Here is a 14,443-nt window from a genome sequence, read left to right as displayed (position 1 = left end):
TAATTCAAAAAGATACATGCACCCCTATGTTCATAGCAGCACTGTTCACAATAGCCAAAACGTGGAAACAACCTAAATGTCCATCGACAGATGAATGGATAAAGAAGATGTGGTACATATATACAATGAAATAAAAAAGAATGAAATAATGCCATTTGCAGCAACATGGATGCAACTAGAGATTAACATACTAAGTGAAGTAAGTCAGAAAGACAAATACCATATGATATCACTTATATGTGGAATCTAAAATATGGCACAAATGAACCTGTCTACAAAACAGAAACAGACTCACAGACATAGAGAACAGACTTGTGGTTGCCAATGGGGAGAAGGGGAGGGAGAGGGATGAACTGGGACTTCGCGGTTGGCAGCTGCAAACTATTACATTTAGGATGGATAAACAACAAGGTCCTACTGTAGAGCACAGGGAACTATATTCAGTATCCTGTGATAAACCATAATGGAAAAGAATATGAAAAAAGAATGTCTATATGTGTATAACTGAGTCACTGTGCTGTACAGCAGAGACTGGCACAACATTGTAAATCAACTCTACTTCAATAAAGAAAATGTTTTTAAATAAAAATAAATCAGGGGATTCTTTACTGAGTCCACACACCCTCTGCATCTCAACATAAAATTTGTGTGTGCACAAGTGTCTGTTTTATTTTACTAGAGAGAGGATCCATTGCCTTCACGCACCTCAGAATCCCAATTCTGAAGATTGCCCGAAATACCTCTTAACTAGGCCACCCACGCAGACAACGTGGTGCTGCTGGTTGCTGTGAGGAACACAGAGGTGACAAAGACACAGCCTCTGCCTTCAAACAGTGGCTGCAGGGAGGGATGGTGGGGAGAGAGAAGTACACACGTGAGTTAACCCCGAAGCAGAGGAAGAAAAGCACCTCAGGAGGGGTGTTAGCAAGGCATCTGGCAGTTCGGAGGAAGTGTGTCTCCTTCATGCTCAAGCAACATGGAGAGTTGGCAGTTAAGCTGGGTGGGGCTGGAAGGACAGGAAAAAAAAAAATGTTTTTAGGAATGTATAGAAATAAAGATGGTGGGCAGGGTGAACACCAGTCCAGACAGTTGTGTCGCCAGCTGAAGCCCAGGGAGAATTTAGCAAAAGAGAAATAACTCATTTGGATTTCAGCATGTGAGAGAGCTGTTCTTTGATACTTACCACAGATACAACTTCAGTTATACCATCTGCAATTTGGCTATGGTGCCATTTTAAACCTGTGCAGTTGATAAATGATGAATGTTTCTTAGATGATGGGTAAACACAGCTGGCAACCAGTGGTTCTCAAGCACTCCTCATAAACCTTGTGAAAGAGGTATTCTATCCCATTCTACAGAGGAAGGCACCGTAGACATCATAGCCTATAACTGTAATCACTAGTTTGAGGAATCATGAAGCTCTTGCACATATCCATGGTGAACTTCAAAGGTCCACTGCTATATAAAATGAGGGTGAACAGTAAAAACGACAGCTAGGACAAAATATTAAGGAATGGTGTTATCTTCACTTATTAGACTCATGAAGATTGCTGAGTGGCAATATCATATAATTACACCTGGGTTCTACGAAGCTTAATCCTGCAAAACTACATAAGATGGATGAGAACAGGGAGGTTGGCAGAAAGGAGAGCAGTTGGCATGGGTAGGGGAGCCATGTGGCCAAGTCCTGTGATCATAAAAAACTTCCAATGGTCCCCAAGTGAGGCTCTACATACAATCAGAGGGGGTCACTGAGACAGGACTGAAAGATGCTCACCACACAGCTTTAAACTAAGGTTCCACAAGGAATGTGGTACCTATAAATAAATAACAGAGGTGACATCGGCAAGATGGCAGAATAGGAGATCCCCAGCCCTAGCCCCCTCACAGAAACACCAACTTAGCAACTACCCACAGACAAGAATGCCTCTGTTAGCATCCCTGAACCCAGGGGTAAGGTTACAGCATCACAGAAGAACACAAAAACTGAGAAACACTACATTAAGAAGGGTAAGAGGGATAGCTTCACTTCATCCTTGATAAATGAATAATGTTTTAACGTATCTTGTAATGACTTATAAATAGTACAGATGTATGGCATTATTTTCTTAAAAGCATTAATTTCTTAAAAGATAAGCAGACTGAATTTCCCTATTCTTGTTTTGAAATTCTTTCTCTCTCTCAGGTTCTGAGCTTATTTCAGATGGCCAAGTAAATGGTCACAAGAGCATAAGGTATGATGGTGGCCTGGCAAAGAGAAGAAAGGGCTGGACTGAAGCCATGTAACAGGGGAGCCTAGAGAGGACCTGACAGCTCCTCCAGGATGGGAGTCAAGAGTGACTATGCAGTTTCTGGTCTACGTCCAGGAGGACGCGGGTGTTATTAATAGATGGGGGAAGTCAGGAGAGGAAGTGGCATGGATGAGCTGCGTTCCGTGTTGGGTGTGAAGGACTGTGTGTATTCTTTTTGTCTATCTGGCTTAAATAAGCCAAATCAGCACCACTGACAACACTGCTCCTGAATGGGAGTGAAGGACAGTGCAGAGCCTCAGCTCCGTGCTCTGCCTTGGACCACGGAAATGCAAACCATCAGAGAAGCACCGATGCAGTTTTCAGGAGAATCACAAATTCCTTTAGATAACTAAGTCACCTGTCACAGATTTCCTCCAAAACTCACCTCTGAGCTTAGCTCACAGCAGGTGTTATACACATACCACTGATCCTCTACAGGGAGGCCTCGGCAGAACAGAGGAAAAGGGTGGGAACTTAATGCTATCACCAGACTTAGTTTAGAGTTCGTTCAGTCTGTTCCCCATTCTGAAAACCAAGGGTATCCACTGCCCCAATCCACACACCCCTGCCAATAAATAAATGAATGAATGAATATAGAATATAACCCATAGAACCAGAGAGTGATAAAGACTAATGGGGAACTTTGAGATCATCCCAGCCAATCGACTGTTTTTACAGATGAGGAATCCAAGGCCTACAGAGGAGAAAGCACAGAAGTATTTAGGGGCAGGCGGAATTCTCCTGATTCTTCTTCCTACCACCTGAGAGCAAATCAAAAAGGATGCTCACTTCCCAGGGCACAGCACCTTCACCTGCAGTGGTTGAGATACATACCATAGGGCATCTGGCACTATTTGCTTTAATTGCTGTAGGAAAGAGAAGCCTGGAGGTGGATATAGAAAAACAAGAGGAGGCACATTCTCTAAGCATGTTTTTACTGTGGTTCCCTGTATTTTTTAACAATGGCTCACACTACTAATTATTAGTCAACTAACCACTTTTAAGAGAAATAATATCAATACCTATTTTTCTTTATATGGGATCCGAAATCTGTATACAGGGTTTACTTTTTTTAAAAAAAGGGAAGGAAATCAAGATCATATGTTCACTCTGAAATAAAATGTTTTGTGTGTCTTGAGCAGAAGAAAAAATAGAAGCCCTTGCTGTAACTCATTGCTCATTTTGTAACATGCTTTTAAGAGGATCTGTAAATAATAAAACTCTCAAGAGTTAGAAATTAAATTTCAAAGACAGCATTGGCTGTCTTGACCAGGTAACATTACTGAAAGGCTCATTATAGCTAGAATTTATGGCAGAACAACATGGATAAATCAGATTATATTAAGAGAAAAACAGATCATGATACAAAGCTCACATTAACACAGAGGGCTTTTAAGTTCGCTTTGAATAAAAATTTTCTACTCACATAAAATTTTAATTGAAGAAGAGATAGTTATCCAATTACCTTAATCTCACCTTAATTTCCTAAGGAAAGTTTCTAAAATCAGAAAATGTTAAAAGAAAAAAAATAAGCTACATCTGGAGAGATGATTGACTAAGGATCAGATCCTTATTCTGATGTTTAACAATTTCAAGTAATCTATCTAGAAATTCCTCAATCTGCATTGGAAACCACAGTTTTGCTTGAGTTATGAGAAAAAGAAAAAAATATGCATATATTTTAAGCCAAAACTATAAGAACTTTCATATATTGCTTATGAGAGTAATTACCAGAACAAGACCACATGAAAAGCAATTTAACAATATCTATCAAAATCACAAATCCATATATCCTCTGACCCAAAAATTCTATTTCTGAAAATGTATCTTATAAATAAACTTGCACACACAAGGTTACTTACAGCAGCAATATTTGTTAATCGAAGACTAGAAATAGTCTAAATGCCCATCAATAGGACACTTGTTAAATAAGTCATGGTACAGTTATACAGTGGAATACTATGTATCAGCAGAGATAAATGATGAAGTGCTCTCTGTATTGTATGGAAAAATCTCCAAAATATTAAGTAAAAAATTCAAGGAACAAAAGAATGTGCATTATAAGCCACATTTTATATTAAAAGGGAAGCAGGGAAAAATAATAATTTATGTTTGTTTCTAAAGAGATTTTTTTAGAGATAAAGAAATTTAAAATAAAGAGATTTTGGAAAGATACATAAAAAACTGGGGAGGTGGGGAATGAGATGGGAGGGAGGTATTTCACTGTGTATCTTTTTATTCTCTTTGATTTTTGAACTATGTGAATACATTACCTATTCAAAAAATTAAGTAATTTTCAAACAGCAAGAGCTATCTACTTAATGCTCAAACCATTTTATTAAATGAAATGCTTCCTTATAACAAAGAAAGCAGAGATTTTAGCATATCCTCAAACAAACCTGACCTTTGAACCTTTAAGCGAAATATGAAATTAGATGACTCTTGTCCTTATTTCTTTAAAAGAAGAAGTATTTTTTATATACCTTGCATAAATGTAACATGTTGAGTACTTTGGTCTAAAAAATAATCCCATTTCAATGTTTTCAAGTTAAATCTGAACTTGGTTACTGACATAAAAAAAGAGCCAAATTCCAGCAATGCTGTAAAATTTTCAGAGCTTTCCTTTCTCACCACAGAAAACACCCATACCTCTGTCAGAATTGTTCTTCCTCCCGTGGGGGATTCGGTTAAGGCAAAGAATATATCCATCTTCTGTCACAACTAGGTGTTCCTCACTAGGGAATCCCCAGTGAGAGATAATTTCACTCTGCGGAGCAAAGGAGAAGACAAAGTGTCAATGACATTCTCCAGGTTTTACTTAAGAAATGAATTGTTACTGAAATTTCAGTCTGCTCAATCTAGTAGCCAACATCCCATTGCAAAAGTAAATCCTCCACTTGTTTTACCTCTGTGTTCTACTCATAGATGTTCAGCTAAACCATTTTAACATGTTCTACACCAAGTGTGTCTTACTTTACCATAGCTTTGGGCTTCTTTGTTTCCATCCTGGTTCCCAGGTACAAATAAACACTTCTTTCTTTCTTTTCTAAATATGCCAGGTAATACTGTAATCTACCATTTTGCTTGTTTTAAGAGACCCCATCCTGGGAAATGAAGCATAAAAAGTATTAATCTGTTTTTAACCAATGGACCAATAAAACTACACTAGAATGTCAAGGTAGAGTTGAACAAGAAAAGATAAAATGATTGTGGTAGCATACGCTATTTGTTTTTCTCTTTCTGACTTACTTCACTCTGTATGACAGACTCTAGGTCCATCCACCTCACTACAAATAACTCAATTGCGTTTCTTTTTATGGTGGAGTAATATTCCATTGTATATATGTGCCACATCTTCTTTATCCATTCATCTGTCAATGGACGCTTAGGTTGCTTCCATGTCCTGGCTATTGTAAATAGGGGTGGGATAGGGAGGGCGGGAGGGAGACGCAAGAGGGAGGAGATATGGGGATATATGTATATGTACAGCCGATTCACTTTGTTATAAAGCAGAAAAGAACACACCATTGTAAAGCAGTTATACTCCAATAAAGATGTTAAATAAATAAATAAATAAATAAATAAAATGATTGTGGTAATCATTTTACAATATATACATAGTGCAAATCATTATGTTGTACACCTTAAACTAAAACAATGTTATATGTCAATTATATTTCAATAAAACTGGAGGGAAAAGAGGAAAAGTAAGGAATTATGATCAAATTCACTACTCCATAAGGAAAGATCCATGGGGCAATTGTTTTTTGTTTTCTTTTTTTTAAAACAGGTATAGTTGATGTACAATATTATATAAGTTTCAGGTGTGCAACACAGTGATTCACAATTTTTAAAGGTTAAATTCCATTTATAGTTATTATAAAATATTGGCTACATTCCCTGTGTTGTACAACATATCCTCGTTTATTTATTTTATACATAGCAGTTTGTACCAATTAATCCATGGGGCAATTGTTAATTGGGAGCTCAGTGGCATATGGATAACTCAATTATCCAGAAGACTTAATGTAAATAAGTACTCATTATTCTCTCTACCACAAACACTTGAAAGGATTTAAGTTTATCATTCTTACAGGAAAAAAATTAAAAAATAAAACTGCTTTTAATTTAAAAAAAACTTAAAAAGAAAAGATCTGGGACAAGAAAAAATGTAACCTTAAGACCCTGATATCAGGTCATACTCTCTTGGCTGACTATAAATTTATCTCCATCTCCAAGGTTGCCTGATTCTTCAGTTGCGTCACTGCGTCATCTGTTTTAAAGCTGTTGTTTTCTGTAGCAACATGTACTTTCCTCATATTTTATGCCTAAATAAGGTATCTCCAGATTTAATTGTTTACTTAAGATTAATAACTTTGAAATGTTTCCATTACTTGAGGGATTATTTTTGCTTATTTGTTCTAACAAATTTTTTTCAGATACTTTGATTTTTGTACTGAACTATGGACATTGGTAATCTGTCCTTGTTCAGCACATTGAGTATTAACATCCTTCCAAAGTTTTGACACTTTTTTTTTTACTGTTGTTTAAACAAATTCAGTGAGACTTAAAAATGAAATGAATGTATAAAAATATCACTTATCTTACTAAGAAGTGTATGTTTCAACAGTAAATGAGGTTTGTAAAATACACATTACCTTGTAGGTAAAGTCCAGCTAGCTGAATCTAAGATTCGGAGAACAGGAAAAACATAATGAGATATAAAGAGAATAGAGTTTGTGGCTTCATGGGGCTACATAACTGGATTTCAGAAAATAATTAACATTGATCACAGATGCGTTTTTAAAAACAGATGACTTTGAGAAACTTACCACATTCATTTTTTTTTTTTTTTAATTTTTATTTATTTATTTATTTATTTATGGCTGTGTTGGGTCTTCGTTTCTGTGTGAGGGCTTTCTCCAGTTGCGGCAAGCGGGGGCCACTCTTCATCGCGGTGCGCGGGCCTCTCACTATCGCGGCCTCTCCTGTTGGGGAGCACAGGCTCCAGACGCGCAGGCTCAGTAACTGTGGCTCACAGGCCCAGCTGCTCTGCGGCATGTGGGATCTTCCCAGACCAGGGCTCGAACCCGTGTCCCCTGCATTGGCAGGCAGATTCTCAACCACTGCGCCACCAGGGAAGCCCCAAGAAACTTACCACATTCATATTTGTTTCAGGATCCACAGGTGTCAGCTTCCCTCTGGATACCTCGGAATGCAGGGTCCCAAGGACCAAACAGACCACCAAACACCAGAGCCACATTTTCATTCTGTATAAAACAGTCTGTTGTTACTTGTCTACACAAAGTTTTACTACACAAAATTATGTTGGTAAATAATGCTCCCATGAAAAGTTCTGAACCAGGTTTAGGTCAGGTAAAAGTTAGGTAAAGGGCAAATATAGAACAAATGACTCAAGCCATACCTCGAAGCAAAAATTGAGGAATTCTTTTGTACTGGGAAACCTCCCACCCGCCACCCCCAGTTAATATGTGACATTTGGAGCCCAGACCACCCACTCACCTCCTCACCAGGTGGTTAAACATAATGTTCCCAGAGAAATAGCAGAAAGGAGGACTCACAAGAGAATAGGTTGAGAAAAAGGAAGATCCCCAAAATTCTGGAGCCTGTTAATCTCCCACCTTTTCCTCTCTAATTGTAATTTAAACACTTTTAAGTTCAGCCCATATGAGCTCTTGCTCCCACTAGCTATTCACTTCCCTTCCTGCATAAAATTACACCCAAGGGAAAAAGTGTAATGAAAGAAAAGAGAGCTTGCAAGAGAAATAGAGGGAAAGAAGACCACCCCTCTTTGCTTCTGAGACCCTCCAGCCATCAACAAAGACCATCTAGTTTCTGGCAGTGATGGCACAAAATCACAGTGTAGCAAAGACCTTGGGGATGGAGGTTAAAGGCAAAAGGAAGCGACTCTTCCAAGGACACCCAGATGGTTAGAGGAAAAGCTGGGACAACAGCCCAGACCTCCCACATTTTTTAAAATAAATATAATCATTCAAAAAGATGCATGAGTGTATACCCATACAAAGACTTGTATAAAAATGTTTGTAACAGCTCTATGTGCAACAGCCAAACACTGGAAAAACCCAAATGCCCCTAATGGGTGAATGGGTCAACATATTGTGATATATACATACTACTCAGCAATAAAAAGGAATGCACATAAAATAACATGGATGAATCTCAAAACAATTATGGTGAGTGAAAGAAGCCAGACCATATAAATAAATATGTATGATTTCATTTCTATAAAACTCTAGAAAATGCAACCTTATCTCTATTGACGGAAAGGAGATCAATGGCTGCCTGGGGAGACGAGGGCCAGGAGCTAAGCATTGCAAAGGGAAATCTTTTGGGGGTGATGAACAGGTTAATGATATTGAACGTATCACAGTTTCACATGTGTATGCATATCAAAACATAAAATTGTACATTCTAAATATGCCCTGCTATTGTACGTCAGTACAACAATACAGCTGTTTTTAAGACTTGGGCTTAAACTGAGTATTCCACAAGTCTTAAGAAATTGCTTCTCAGAAGATTGCAAAAGTGAACTGACTCCCTTCTGTCGATGCATCTCCGGATGGTGCTACAGTGATTTCTCCCAGCAGTGGTGAACCTGGAACTTCTAGACAGGAGGGGATGTTATCTTGAGTCTGTACTGGCAAAGCAAGCCCACTGTGCTTACTCACAAGTTTGTATTTCTTTACAGTGGTTGGGAAGGGCTTTACAGTTCCGGGCTACCTTTTATCATAAATATAACCTTTCAAAACCCATTATTACTCGGGAATAAGGAGTATATTGAAAGGAAAAGTGAAAGTCTGTAACCACAATTTGAAACAGTGAAGCCTCTGGCAGTTCCTGCCTTTCCACTGAGGCCTATCCTCCGGGACCTGGACCAGCTGTCCACAATGGAAGCTCCAGAAGATAACAGCTGAAGCCACTCAACTGGAAATGTCACCCAGTTGATTTTTCCTTCCAACAAAACACTAGTAAGTTTTTCAACCTACTAGTCCAGTAATTGTCATAAGGATGAGGATTGAGAAGTTCAAATGAGAAAAAGCCTCCTCCAGGATGCATTCAATGTGCTTCGCTGGGCTCTCCTAGCAACTTTTATCTCAATCCTTTTTATACTGTAACAATCCAATTAAGTACTTGTCTGTCTTCATTTTACCCCGGCCGGAGGGCAGAGCCAGCATCTGAGTCAACTCTGAACCCCCAGGACCTAGCAAAGTGTAGATGCACAAGACAGATTTTGAAAAATGGGATTGGGGCGGTCCAGAGTTCAGTGGCTGAAGAAAAGCTCCAAAGCAGCTTGTCATTCAGCTTTCTAATAATAACAACACCACTAATAATTTCCGCTCCCATTTAAGCTCCTGCTATGCTCCAGACTTCCGCAGGCAGCGCTTCCGACCTACTATGTTAATTAGGCCTCCGCCAGCTCTCTGCAGTACCGTTAAGTCCTTTTTCCAGGAAACTTGAGCCTCACCCAAGTTAAGTACTGGAAGCAAAATGCCAACTGGTTAAGTAGTATCGCCAAGATACTCACCAGAACCGATGTCAAACCGTTCTCGACCACACCTTGACTAACAAGTCAGAGTGGTCTGCAGGCTGCCTGGGGGAGTTAATGGGAGTAAAGGACAAGGAGGAAGGAGGTGAGGGAAGCTGGGAATCAGAAATCCTGGGTGTCACTGCAGCCCAGCGGCGACCGCGCCTGACCAGGAAACCCGAGGGCACCCGGGAAAGGGCAGGCAAATTCAAGACAACCCTCAATTCCTGGGTCACCGCGAGATGCCTCGGGCGACCGCCTGCAGAAGAGGCACTCGCAGGTGCTCCAGGTAAGACACGCCGGAAACCAGCGCAGGGGGTCCTGCCGGCGTGCAGAGGCTCGGGGCCGGCGGGAATGAACCTCGGAAGCGGTGCGGGGCCCTGGCCTTAGAGCCCGTGGCGGGGAGGCCGAAGCTGCGGCACCCGCACCTGGCAGCGCACCGTGGCCGGCACTCACCTGGAGCAGTCCTCCCGGGCCGCTGTCTACAGCCGCAGGGCCAGCTCGCAGCGCTGGGTCGCCGGCTGGGACCTGGACGGGGCGGAGACGGCTGGACGCCAGGGCCCGCCCCCGGCTATCAGCGCCCCCAATCAGAGCAGCCGGCCGCCGGGAAGTGCCGCGGAGACACCGCCCAGGCCTGGCGCCGCCGCTTCCGAGAGGGTCCTCAGCTCAAGCGGAGCATGCGCCATGGACCAAGAGGTGCGGCGCCGGGCGGCCTCCTCCCCCGCGGAGTCGATTACCAGCTCCACCTGCAGGCCGGCACCCGCCCGGTCTCCTAGCGGCTGCCCCCGGCTCGGCCCCAGGGGCTCTTGCAGGGCCGGCACTCTCTGCGCCTAGCACGGAAAACATGGGCTCTACAGGTGAAAAGAAATTATATGCTACGTATAAAGCGCTTAGCGGTGTGCCTGATGCAAAGCAATCTTGCTGTACATTTTATTTTCATTGCTAAAATGCCTAGCACTATTAAGACACTAGGGGTATAGTAGCCAAACAAAAGCCCTCTTCTCCTGCTTACATTCTAATGGGAAGAAACACCATGAATAAATAAAAAAATGAGGTATTGGGAAGTGCTATGAAGAGCAATAAAAAACTAAAGGGATAATGAAGGTGGGTGCTATGTTATGTACAAGGTAATCAGGAAAGGACTCTCTGATGAAGTGACACCAGAGCACAAACAAAAAGGAGGTGACTCAGAGCCATGTGGATACTGGGGGAGGAGTATTCTGAGATGAGAGAATAGCAAATGCAAAGATCCTGAGGCAGGAATATTCTTAGTAGGTTCTAGTAAGCGAAATTCGGTCAGCGTGGCTGGAACAGAATGCGCGTGGTGGAGAGTGGTAGAACATGAAGTCCTAGAGGTGCCTTGGGGGCCAATTGTAACGACTCTGCTATTTCTTCTGACCAAGATAAGAAGCCATTGGAAGGTTTTCAGGAGAAAGACAACAAAACCTTGCCAGTCATATCATTTGTAAATATTGTTCCCCATTCCATAGGTTGTCTTTTTATTTTGTCAGTGATGTCCTTTGCTGTGCAAAAGCTTTTAAGTTTAACTAGGTTCCCCCCCCACCTTTTTTTGCTTTTGTTTCCTTTGCCTTTGGAGACAGATCTAAAAATATATGTATATATTACTATGATTTATGTCAAAGAATGTTCTGCCTATGTTCTCTTCCAGGAGTTTTATGGTTTCAGGTCTTACATTTAGGTCTTCAATCCATTTTGAGTTTATTTTTGTATATGGTGTGAGGAAATGTTGTAATCTCATTGTGTTGCATATAGCTGTCCAGTTTTCCCAGCACCACTTGTTGAAATGTCTTTTCTCCATTGTATATTTTTGCTTCCTTTGTCATAGATTAATTGGCCATAGGTGTGTGGGTTTATTTCTGGGCTCTCTATTCCATTCCCTCTTAATAGTTTAACTGCCAGCAGGCCATTTTTCACTTTGTCACAAAGAAGGGGACAATTGAGTCCTGAAGGAAATGGGGGAGCTTGCCCTGTCAATATGGGGGCAGGGGAGCATTCCAGGTGGAGATTCAGAGGGTGGCAGGGGTAGAGGTAAGGATGGGGAAGTCCATCATGTATGGCCACGTAAATCCTTGCGAGAACTTTGGCTTTTACTGATTTGAAAATGCTTTTGTTGTTTTATTTTAATATTGCTTATTATTGAGTTTGTGGTTGTTCTGTGATACACTTACATGATATTTTAAAACAATGAAATTGTGCTTATGTCTTTAAACAATTTGTTTTCAGTGCCTTCTATACCCCTTGTAACATTATAATCCACAAATTTCTGTTGGAGTTCTATAACATATTATCATTTTAAAAATGATTCATGGTTCAAAACAAAACAAAAACCAGACAAATGAAAAAACAAACAAACTCAGAGGAGCTATTAAAGTAGAGAGAGAGAGGGCAATTACACTTTTTGTCTGTACCATTCATTTCATTATAGAGAAGGAATCTTCCAAAGAAGAGAAGAACCAGGCTAAATCCCTGGGATCTTTAGGAGAAAAGAAGGCAGTGAAAGGGAGCAGACTGAGACCTGAGTAAAGGCAGTAAAGGCAGTGAAAGGGAGCAGACTGAGACCTGAGTAAAGGCCACAGTGGTCAGCAGTGCTGGGTTCTCCCACAAGATCCTGGTTACCCTGTAAACCCTGGGAATATGGAAATCAGTGTCAATACTAAGTGCCAACCAATTATAGACAACCAGGCCAGTCTCACAATTACTCTCATAAGATCAGTCTTTCCAAGTATTGCAGAATTTATTTGCATGTTATAGAAAGCACATATCTGAATGTAGTTAAGGAAGCAACTATAGACAGAACTAGCAGATGCAGCATTAGCTTTAAAAGATGTTCTGTACATTTATATCTGCTGGCTTGTTCCTTATTTGTGTAGGCAACTTTCTAGAATTTCTCCTTATTCTCCACCTCCTCCTCCAACCCTTTCCCTTCCTGTGTGAGTCAGAACTAAGCTATCAGAGCAGAAAATTAAAGCCTCTTTCCTTGCCTCAGATTTAGAAAAATATATATTTATTTTTTGTTTTTATGAAGCTTTTATATGTTATCACCATCAGTCATGTTGGATACAAAAGAAGGCAGCTGCCTCAAGGGAGTGGAAGAGTGACCAGGTCATGACTTGTGGTGCTTGACTATAGACACACCTTTTCTGCAAGTCCTCAAATGTCTGTTCTGCTCAGACTTGTGAAATAGTTCAACAGTTAACGAGAAGGGCCTCAACATTAGAGGACTGAGAAAGCAGGGAAAGAACTGTGTTATTATATTATGCTTTATGTTATCTTGAGTGGAAGATAAGGAGTCTATACAAATGTTTTGACTCAAGTCTGTCTCAGCTTCTATTTTCTATTTCTCAGTTTCTATAGAGGTCCTATCTAATGACCTCATAAATCTGTTCCAGATGAAGAGCTATCTATAAAATGCTCTATGATTCTATGTCCATGTGTGTCACAAGGTCTGTAAATTGCTCTGAAAACTGCTGTGAGAATTGCTTTGATATAATTACTTATGACAGTGAGACTGCAAAACTTCGGAGAGCATTTTGATCACCATGCAGCATGCTTTGCAGATATCTCTACAGCTAATCTGTCTAAAAGAGGAAAATAAGGAATGGAGAATAGAATAAGGTGCAGGTGGCCATGAACATGCAACTTAAAATATCTTAGTTTGTAACCATCAACCTTACTTCTACAGAGGATCTATTCTTATACTAGCTTCAACTTTCCTGTTCATGTGGTGTATACCCAAAATGCTCAATGTCAGCTTTTTGAAAACAGGTATCATGACTTGTATCAGTTTGGATTCTAACTAGGACACTTAAAATGGGATGATTGAGAGAGCTGATTTACAAAGGGACTATTTAACAATTGTTGGGTAGGGGAATCACAAGACAGCACAGCAGTTAGCCATCCCTAGGCCCAAAGAGATGAGATGGCTACTGGAAAACGGAAGGAAAGAGTCTCATAGAAGCCCCCTTGAAAGGAACAGTACCCTTCAGTAGAATGACACAGCACTTAGCCTCTCAGCAGGGAGAGAACCAGAGAAATAAACCCTCAACCATCACTGTCTCTCTCCCTTCTTTCTTCTGCAAGGTGCTCCCCATTGACAAAACCCAATCAGTAGCTGGAGGACATAGGAACCTGTTAATATAGTCTATTCCATAATCCTTCCACTTCACAGGGCAGGATGGAAAAGGATGAGAAATGGAGCTAGATTGGGGAAATTCAAGATAATGTTCACATGCTCTTTCTACATGCTATGCTGGCAGAGGGAAGTAGGAGGAAGTCCAGAATTGTGGTTAACAATGCAGACTCAGGGATCAGAGCTCCCAAGTTCAAGCCAGTATCTACAACTTGTTAGCTGTGCAAACTTGGGGAAGATTTTTAACTTCTTTCTGCCTGTTTCCTCATCTGTAAAATAAAATTAATAGTGTCTAAGACCATTTCAAAGTTTAGACAAGATAAAATGTGTAAAAGCCCTTATGAGTTATTTGTAGTGAGGTGGATGTACCTAGAGTCTGTCATACAGAGTGAAGTAAGTCAGAAAGAGAAAAACAAATACCGTATGCTAACACAT

At 40.6% G+C, this 14,443-nt stretch overlaps 1 protein-coding gene across 4 annotated transcripts in view; it reads right to left on the bottom strand.

Moving 5' to 3' along the window:
- LIPA (lipase A, lysosomal acid type) overlaps positions 1 to 14,443 on the bottom strand; it is a 105,110-nt gene that overhangs the window by 23,067 nt on the left and 67,600 nt on the right. For 2 of the 4 annotated variants that reach the window (XM_082423795.1, XM_082423793.1), the window contains exons 2-3: positions 7,450 to 7,561; positions 4,941 to 5,058 (exon numbers count right to left, since the gene is read on the bottom strand). In XM_082423795.1, coding sequence (XP_082279921.1) covers positions 4,941 to 5,058; positions 7,450 to 7,560 — 229 coding nt within the window. In that variant the 5' untranslated portion in view covers position 7,561. Of the gene's footprint in view, positions 1 to 4,940; positions 5,059 to 7,449; positions 7,562 to 10,314; positions 10,455 to 14,443 lie in introns of those variants that run through there. The other 2 variants (XM_082423794.1, XM_082423792.1) reach the window with 2 other exon arrangements.

The sequence above is a fragment of the Balaenoptera physalus genome (assembly GCF_965194825.1).
Source record: "Balaenoptera physalus genome assembly, chromosome: 14".
Classification (NCBI taxonomy): Eukaryota; Metazoa; Chordata; class Mammalia; order Artiodactyla; family Balaenopteridae; genus Balaenoptera; species Balaenoptera physalus.
The sequence above is the reverse complement of the archived record's forward strand: the minus strand, read 5'-3'. Positions and strand labels throughout refer to the sequence as shown.